This window comes from Notolepis coatsorum (genome assembly GCF_963971535.1).
Source record: "Notolepis coatsorum genome assembly, chromosome: 19".
NCBI lineage: Eukaryota > Metazoa > Chordata > Actinopteri > Aulopiformes > Paralepididae > Notolepis > Notolepis coatsorum.
In genome coordinates this window covers 78,489,866-78,499,865 of record NC_140183.1, presented here as the reverse complement: position 1 = coordinate 78,499,865, position 10,000 = coordinate 78,489,866, and the positions used below count along the sequence as shown (strand labels likewise).

The window sequence follows — 10,000 nt, the reverse complement described above, 5'->3', positions numbered from 1 at the left end:
GAAGAGATAGAGAGTAATACGAGGAGAGACGAGAAGAGATAAGAATATGAGAGAGAAGGGAAGAGATAGAGTAATACGAGGGAGAGAAGGGAAGAGATAGAGAGTAATATGAGGAGAGAAGGGAAGATAGAGAGTAATACGAGGGAGAGAAGGGAAGAGATAGAGAGTATTGAGGAGAGAAGGAAGAAGATAGAGAGTAATATGAGGGAGAGAACGAGAAGAGATAGAGAGTATATGAGGGAGGAAGAAGGGAAGAGATAGAGTAATACGAGGGGAGAAGGGAAGAGATAGAGAGTAATCTGAGGGAGAGAACGAGAAGAGATAGAGAGTAATATGAGGAGAGAAGAGAAGGAGTAATACGAGGGAGAGAACGAGAAGAGATAGAGAGTAATACGAGGGAGAGAACGAGAAGAGATAGAGAGTAATACGAGGGAGGAACGAGAAGAGATAGAGATACGAGAAAATAGAGGAGGAGAACGAGAAGAGATAGAGAGTAATACGAGGGAGAGAACGAGAAGAGATAGAGAGTAATACGAGGGAGAGAAGGGAAGAGATAGAGAGTAATACGAGGGAGAGAACGAGAAGAGATAGAGAGTAATACGAGGGAGAGAAGGGAAGAGATAGAGTAATACGAGGGAGAGAAGGGAAGAGATATAGTAATACGAGGGAGAGAAGGGAAGAGATAGAGTAATATGAGGGAGAAAAGGGGAAGAGATAGAGTAATATGAGGGAGAGAACGAGAAGAGATAGAGTAATATGGGGAGAGAAGGGAAGAGATAGAGAGTAAAGAGAGGAGAGAGATAGAGTGAGAGAGAGAGACAGAAGAGATAGAGAGTAATACGAGGGAGAGAACGAGAAGAGATAGAGAGTAATATGAGGGAGAGAATGAAGAGATAGAGAGTAATACGAGGAGAGAAGGTAAGAGATAGAGAGTAATACGAGGGAGAGAACGAGAAGAGATAGAGAGTAATACGAGGGAGAGAACGAGAAGAATAGAGTAATACGAGGGAGAGAACGAGAAGAGATAGAGAGTAATACTAGGGAGAGAAGGAAGAGATAGAGAGTAATACGAGGAGAGAACGAGAAGAGATAGAGAGTAATACGAGGGAGAGAGCGAGAGAGATAAGAGTAATACGGGAGAACGAGAGAGATAGAGAGTAATACGAGGGAGAGAACGAGAGAGATAGAGAGTAATACGAGGGAGAGAACGAGAAGAGATAGAGAGTAAATACGAGGGAGAGAACGAGAAGAGATAGAGAGTAATACGAGGGAGAGAACGAGAAGAGATAGAGAGTAATACGAGGGAGAGAACGAGAAGAGATAGAGAGTAATACGAGGGAGAGAACGAGAGAAGTAGAGAGTAATATGAGGGAGAGAAGGAAGAAGAAGAGGTAATATGAGGGAGAAGGGAAAGAAGAGAGTATAGGAGGGAGAGAAGGGAAGAGATAGAGAGTATACGGGGGAGAAGAAAGGATAGAGAGTAATACGAGGGAGAGAACGGAAGAGATAGAGAGTAATTCAGGAGAGAACGCGAAGAGAAGTAGAGAGTAATACGAGGGAGAGAACGAGAAGAGATGAGAGTATACGAGGAGAGAAAGAGGGAGAAAGAGCGAGAGAGAAGAGAGTAGAGAGAATAGAGAGAGAGAGAATACGAGGGAGAGAACGAGAAGAGATAGAGAGTAATACGAGGGAGAGAACGAGAAGAGATAGAGAGTAATACGAGGGAGAGAACGAGAAGAGATAGAGAGTAATACGAGGGAGAGAACGAGAAGAGATAGAGAGTAATATGAGGGAGAGAAGGTTAATGATCCTCCCTGGTATTCCCCCATGTGTTCCTGCTGCTTGTCAACTTAATCATCAAAACCAGTAGCGACATATCAGAGCTAGTCCTACCCCCCCCCCCCCCCCCCTCTACTACTCTTGAGGAGGTGGCAGAGGCCCGAGTCCCTCCACATGAATCCAAAGAGCTGCTGCCTCATGAAATATGCAGTTCCCTAAAACAACCTCTTGGGTCAGGCAGGCTGCCACCGCGTCCAGCAGCATTTCCACGCGGCACCGAGGAAGAGACAAACCCCCGCTAATGTGGTGTGGGGGGGGGGGGGGGGGGGGGTAGGGGTATGTTTCCCTCTGTTAGTGAGCATGTGTGTGCGTGTATACAGAACACGCCATGGTGGGGGAAAGTCTATCTGCCAGCCGCCTTCAACCCATTAAAGCAGATAGATCTGCAGACGTCCCCGCGCCCCGTATTCACACGTTACACCACCAGGCGACGGGTGGTGGTGGGTGTGTGGGAGGCTGGGGGGGGGGGGGGGGGGGGGGGGGGGTTCGAACAGCAGACTCGCGAGAGGCGACACAACTCTCGAGAAAATGAGGGAAAAAACGTGTAATCTCTGCGCACAGCCTTTGAACTTGGCCCTACGACTCGGAGACTCGAGCAACCCGAGCTAAAGGTTCCAAAAAAGAATATCACTGAAGATGACACGGAATACTGATGCTCCAATCCCTCTGGGAGGCCAGAGGGACATTCCCAGAAAGCAAATTATGGATGTTGCAGTGAGCCCCATGCATATGGATATGTATACACATGATAGCGCTGCTGTATGCGAATGAGCTCATATATGCTTCGGCCAATATCTCTTTTCCTTCAAACACATTCGTGTTTATATGTGTGTCTGATGACTGTAACTAATTCCGACGCTGAGAACCTGAACCCGTGGTCCCGTAGGTTTTAATTAGGCCAGCCGTTGCGTTCCCTTTTCATTATCTTTGTGTGTAAGTGTGTGGGGGGGGGGGGGGGGGGGGGGGCTGGGAAGTATGCTACTGTGGATACTGCCTCTCCTCATCCAGCTGTTGTTAGTCTGTCAAAGAGCAGTAGTCTGGTGGTGCCCCCCCCCCCCCCCCCCCCCCCCCCCATTATAAACAATGACTAAAAAGCATGTGGGACTGGAACACAAGGTAAAGCAATACTCACCGCAAATGGCTATTTTATTGACGTGTCACCATTTATGTGCTATTGCAAACATTCCTTACTACGGTGAAACCGCCTGTAATTCGGTGTCTGTGCGGCAGAAGTGGCCTTTGAGTATTATCCTTGTGTTCTTGTCTGTTATTCAATGAAAATAATTAATAAGGATGGTAATGAATCTTTTTCCCAAGTGCAATTCACCACTTTCACCCGCGTCCTTGCCTGGGAGAGGGAGAGTGTGGCGCTAGTGTGTATTCATTCCGATTCAACGTTTGAATCCAATTACAACATTTCGAAGTGTCAATGCAATGCTCTTGTGTATCAAAGACTGCGAAAAAGCACCGCCTAATAGTCGATAGTGATACACAATGGTCTTTGAAGTTTATTTTTTTTATTTGTAAATCTGTCAAGTGCGTCTTCCTTTACTCTCAGTTAATTAGAGGAAGCTTTCTTTTTCATCACAAGGGTCCGAAATTTAAATATGAACCACAAAATTAATATCCAGCTCTAATTTAAACCAGGCATTAAAAAAACACATGCTAACAGACAGTGATATTGTAGATGCATGGGAATATAATCCTCAACTGCACTGTACTGCACACACAAACAATTTCCCACAAAAGAATGATAGCCTATATTGCAAGAACGATTTAATCATGAGTGCCTATGTAGCCAATACCATGTTACACAATGTAACGAGATGTACATGTCATGTGTTTGGATAGCTGTAGAGCCTTAAGGTCTAATTTCTCCTGCATTTATATATGCATTAACACATGTAACTACCACAGCGCCGCTCATTCAGACACCTCCGCTCCGCGGCCCCACACACACACACACATTTGAAATGTTTATTTATGTCCACATGAACAGAAGTACAAGGAGGCCTCATACAAAGGACATAAACAATGCGAGTGCAGTCAGAAATTATGAAAGAACACACACACACACACACACACACACTGTACACGAGGTATTAAAACTCCCTCCCTCGCGCGCGCGCAGACACGCGCACAGACAGATACTGTAGTGTAGCTGTTTATGAAGTCATGTTGAGGAAATCGTCGTCAACTCATCACTTCACCTGCTGTTCCGTTACGGCCAGTTACTAAAACTTTGTCAGCAAGTCCTTATTGCTAAATAATTTATCACATTAGACGTCCTTGCGTCTTTATAGATGAGGCTGGTGATGGGGACACTTGGAGGAGATAAGGATGAGGGTGCCTTCTCGCCAGCGATATCTTCTCGTTGCTCAATGCTCATAATATCCTGGTGAGCTCAAATCCCCCCCAAAATGAATTGTATCTGATTAAACAATATATATATATGTATAACGGATGGTATCGTGAAGCGCAGTCAAGAAGGGCTGGGGTGAGTAGCGGTGCTATGGGTTAAACTCACTCTCACATCCTCAAAAGACGCATAGACACGGTACAAAGAAGTGAATTCACCTCTTGGTATAGCGGTCTGTGTTGCTGCCCGCGGTGTGGGAGACCGGGGTTCAACTCCCACTCGGGGCATCGAAGTTTGAGGTGACGTTGTCACAACCGTTACATTATATACGGAAATTGAAATTAAATGGATGTGGCAGCATGAAACCACACACACGCGCGCGCCCGTGCACACACACTTATTTGCAGACCATGCATTGTGTAGCAGCCCGGGTGCAAAAACCTTTTAAGTTAAACTTTCTAGTTGGCCATCATCAGGTGTAATAAATGAACCCATAGCGAATACAGATCGCTCACTCGGAACAAAGCGTAACTAACAAAACAACAACGGACCACACAGCATACCCGGTTAACGCGCAGTACACGAACCGGTGCCCCAGGTCAGCTTACTATACCGAGTAGCGGCACTTAACGGTTTGTCTAAAAAAACAAAATGTGGTAACTTAAATTCTATTCATCATATCTTGGGTAACTATAAAAGCCCCGAATTGTAGCACTGCAGCATCCCTGCGTTCACTTGACGCAGCGCGCCTACGGAGCACGCGGACCATCCTCTCCATCCATAGAGTGTATAGTATACACATAACGGTCACTTTAAAGGTAGCAACAAAATAAACCCCCTTACCTGTTGCCATAAGGCAAACGAATAGGCAAAACGATGACATTTTCCCCTTGCTTCTTCTGCCAGCTGGCTGCGATATGTGTTCTCCCTGAAACTGTGGGCAGCGAATCAACCTCCCGTCTCTCTATGCGACTGTGGCGGCGCGCACTGGGTACCGTCCACCGCGCGGCACGGAAGACCACCGGACGGGCAATAGAGCGCAATGTCTCTAAATGTCACTAAAATCATCCAGCTTCCAACGCGATCGGTTCTCTCTGGAATGCTGTGTAATTAAGAACGACTCTTCTCCATAGTTGGGAACTTGGAGAGTGACTGCGCCAGCATCCTTTCCCACACAGGCTTTCAATTTCAGTTCAGCACACTATAGCAGTCCATTATAGGTGAATCTGGCATTTTTTCCCCCGATATATAATACAGTCCACTTTTCGGCCAGCACACAGCGATAAACCCCGATGAAGTTGTCTCTGGTTGGTGTCCTCCACTGGAGTCTCCTCTCTGTCTCTCCTCATGTATCCACCGCACCTCCTCCAGCTCTCGCTCTCTCTAGTTCACTCCTCGCTGATGCTGCTCGCTGACGGAGAAATGCGCACTGACAGTCATCTGTTCGGGGTTCAACAAATCTGTCTCCAGAGCTGAGTATGAACCCCCCCCCCCTCTCTCTCTCTCTCCCCCATTCAGAAACGCTCAGATCCTTGCCGGGGGGCTCGCTGGCCTCCACCCCCGGGGTCCAGCTATTGGCTGAACAGGCGGTGCGGGGAGGGGAGCGGGGAGGGAGGGAGGGAGGGTTAGTGAAGGACAGTTTCAAACGGTTAGACCGCTGTCTTCTTTACCTCTCATGTTTTCTTGGTCGGAACTCGGAACAACTGACCACACGGTCGGTGACCCGAGTATTGTGACCAAAAATAATCAGGGATTAGAGTTGAAACACCGCACTACATAATGAATGAATGAAAACTTTATTTAACAGATTGCAGAATGGGTACAATACAGTACGGCTCAATAGCACAATTGTTAAGGTGATGTAGCCCCTTACGTGACTGCGATGTGCAAGCCACTAAAAAGCCCCAGGCTTGCACATCGCAGTCACGTAAGGGGCTAAAGGGGATGCAGACCAGAGAAAGACGTGTGTCTTGTTTACCTCAGGGTCCCCCATTTTCAATTCATAGTGATTGACATAAACTGTCCTGAGTTGATTAAAACACAATTAGAATTGTTGTCAAAACAGTGGCATTATCCATCTTTTTTTGCTGAGGAAATTGGTAGAGTGATTCAGAGACTTGTCTCAAACAAAAGATCAAAACCTTATCGACAGCTTTCACCGCCGGAGTCATTGTCTTGCAGCGGGCATCATGAACATATTATAGGGTATATTATCATCCTATTATGTCAACAAAGAGCTCTTTTATGGATATGGAAATTGTGGCATTTATCAGTGGCTATTCTATAAAGTTGGCTATTCCTTTGATATTCTTAATTTATTATTCAAAGCCAAATTAACAGGCCACTCAGTCAACTGTTAATCAAGTCTCTCATTTGTATATTGGGCCCAACAACTCCTTTTGATTGATGCTCCCCCCCATCCCTCCTTCCACACACACACACACACACACACACACACACACACACACACACACACACACACACACACACACACACACACACACACACACACACACACACACGCACACACGCACACACAAACAAACACACAGAGTTGAGTGTATAGTAAGCTACTGCTAGGAGCTGCTGTTTACCATTAACACCAGTGTGAAAAATGCATCAAAGAGTGTGTGTTTTGACAGTGAGGAGTCCAGCGGTGCAGTGTGTGGATTTGAGAGACTGCACCCTATACAACTCACGAGATAAGACCAGGAAGTCCTTTTGACATTTTTTGTTCAGCATTTAATTAAGGGCTCTCCCCCACAGTGACTATGAGGGCTCAGCGCTCTTAAGGGGTTCCCTCAGCAGCAGTTTACAGGCCCTTGGGCCGGACGGCCTGTTTATTGCCTCCCTGTAATGCAAGCATAAGGGTCCCCTGCCAGCAAACACATGTTGATGGGAGAAACAGCTTGCACAGCTGTGAAGCCACCCTAGGTTAGTGTGAGTGAGTGTGTGTGTAAATGAGAGTGAGGGCTTGTGTGTGTGCGTGTGTGGCGTGCGTGTGTGTGTGTGTGTGTGTGTGTGCACTGTGCATGCACACGTGGGTCCATGTGCACGTGTATGTGTGTGTGTGTGTGTGTGCACGCTCGGATCCTCGCGCATATGTGTTTGTGTAAGCACTATAGTGTGCATGTGTGTTCATCAGTTTGAATGTGATTGAGAACGTCTGCATCTGTGACTGAATGTGATTGAAAGAGTTTGCAAGAGAGTGTGCACTGAGTGTGTGTGTGTGTCACTGTGTATGTATGTGTCTGTGTGTGTGTTTGTACGTGTGTGTGTGTGTGTGTGCGTGTGTGTGTGTGTGTGTCAGTGAGTGAGTGAGGATGGGTGCTGGGGTGAACTGTAAAACAGCGGGGGACTGCTCAGTCACACCAGTTGTCCTGCGATAATAAAACCAGCATCTATTGTGTGAAGTCTGTCACCTGGTGTCACGTCGTGAGTGAAATGCACGATGCCCCACAGCTCAGACAGATGGACAGAGAGACAGATAGATGGATAAAGAATTAGATTAGTGATACATGCACTGGAATCAATCACTTCTAGCCGACGGTCTTAATTATGCCCGGCCTCTGCGGTTGCTTATCAGACGGCGGACGCCCGTGCTCCTCCGTGCTTTTGAGCATGCAAATAATTTATATATATATATAAAAGAGCGGTTTTCGGCTGTGGGTTTATTAATAATAGATACAGTTTGATATTTACTAAACTATTCCGAGGGAGGAAGGGGTGACAGTTAAGACATCGTTTGCATGGTAATTGTAAGGGGGGGTTAATAAATAAACCATGAAGTGAAGATATATGGAAATGGTATTCACGGGGGGAAAATGAGAATAATTTAACAAAATATTATCTCAGTCCCTATTTGACCCCGGGGTCAATTAAAAAGAGAAACATCGACGTGTGGTGCGCGGGGGGGGGGGGGGGGGGGGGGGGCCGATGCCAGGCCTTAAAAATAAAATCACAGACTCCACATTCGTCTCTGTCTGGTTGGACGGGAGGAAGCACGTCTAACGCTCAAGTGGCGAGGGAACGCATTCACGTCGACACAAACCACGTGCTTAAGTTGAATGAATATTAAACCGAATAAAACAGACCTCATTATCTACTGAAGGGGGAACATTTTCCTCTTCTTCGAAAATAAACCCCGGTGGAAATAGCCAAGGAATGTTTTGTTTGGTTTTGTCTCGAAACACACCGAACGCCATAAGAAATTAACAAAAAGGGAAGATTTTCTCCCAAACAAATTCCGTCCTGTTATCTCTTATATACACTCGTCCCACTCCTAGGTGAGTCTAAATCAATATTAATCTTTGGGTACAGACTGGAGTGCTGGGATCCTATAATACAGCTGGAGGAAACTGATGAATATGAATAAAGTGGTCTTACATGTCCGGGCGCCAGAGTTTGGACTCTTCCGAGGGGCTCGGGGTTTATAACGCCGCTATCCATATGAGGAGCATTACAACAGCTCTTACTGTAATTGTGATATTGAGTGCGGTGCTGATCTGTGTCAACCATAACTCTGAATACCCCTACAAGCTCATAATTCATAAGGACTTATACCTTTGCCAGCCACCTCTCGCCGTGGTGGTATCCATTTGCCCAGCATGCAGGCAATTCAAAACCCGTCTCCTCCTCCCGCTCCAATAACATGACGTCAGGGCTGAAAATTCATTATTAAGCATTTTTCTTTTTATGTGTGATTGACGAGCGGAAGGCGGGCCCGTTAAAGCTCATCGCGGACCCCGCGTCTCAATTGTCTCCAGTCTATGTGACTATTTCTAGAGTCGTATCAACTCCACGTCCTCCGCCTTAATATCAGGATGTAACTCCGACCACCCATGGAACCTGTTTTTGTCCGTAACGAAAGTCTCTCTGGGGACGAGGTCGAGGGATTATTTTTCTCAGGGGTCAAGGATAGGTTGAGGCTTCTGGTTCATGCTGCGCTTAGGAAAGAGTGTGGATTACAGGAATGTTACCGTGATGGAGTCACTCCACGCGGACATAAAGAGTCATCCTGCAGTCTGACGCCTTGTTTTCTTGGCCTCACTCATCCCCGGCTGCCATATTGTGTTGCAACAGGGGGGACTCTCAGGTACGGGCTGCTTACAGCGAATGCCAGATAACATCCCACAAAGTTTAGAATCAAATCGATACTCGCATCAGATTCATGGCCGTCATTGGCTAGCTGTGTCTTTGCTGATGAGGACAAGCGGTAAGCTGTGTGAAATATTAATGCAGCGATGCAGGGCCGCTGTCCCATGACGGGCCTCGCTGACGGGCCTCGCTGACGTCTGTTCCCGATGTCCTGCACCTTCTCCCTGTGCCAGGAAGGCCCTGATGGCGTCCGTGGCATCTCTGCAGAGCTAAGCCGTGTCCAGACACACACTGCTCCTCTCAGCGCCAATAAATATCAGAGACAATGACAGTGATCCAGTCGCCCCGGACAGAACTATTGAACACTTCTGCCTAATCCATAGGAATAGATTAGCCACTGCAGTCTCACACTCAGATCAGCATTTCTGACACTCACTGATGAATGTGTCAATTGATTGTTGGCTCTATCAACAGTTCATGATTATCACGGTGGATATTCTGCCCACGCATTTAGCGTGCTGTATGCACGCCCTGATGTTGTGTTACTGTACAAAATACTTTGTTACATATTACTCATATACTATACATAAATGCAACTAACTCCATATGCATGTGATAAGAAAATGCATATAAAAAAGGACAATTCAAATTAATTGATGTAATAGTGTGGGTTATACACTGTTAGCATTTTGCTTAAAACTAACA

At 46.5% G+C, this 10,000-nt stretch overlaps 1 protein-coding gene across 1 annotated transcript in view; it reads right to left on the bottom strand.

The window, feature by feature from the left end:
* kirrel3l (kirre like nephrin family adhesion molecule 3, like) overlaps window positions 1-9,554 on the bottom strand; it is a gene marked incomplete at its 5' end in the record, with an annotated part of 13,085 nt that extends 3,531 nt beyond the window's left edge. The window contains one exon of the mRNA XM_084336717.1: window positions 9,491-9,554. Coding sequence (XP_084192843.1) covers window positions 9,491-9,554 — 64 coding nt within the window. The remainder of the gene's footprint in view (window positions 1-9,490) is intronic.
* Window positions 9,555-10,000: the final 446 nt, after the last annotated feature.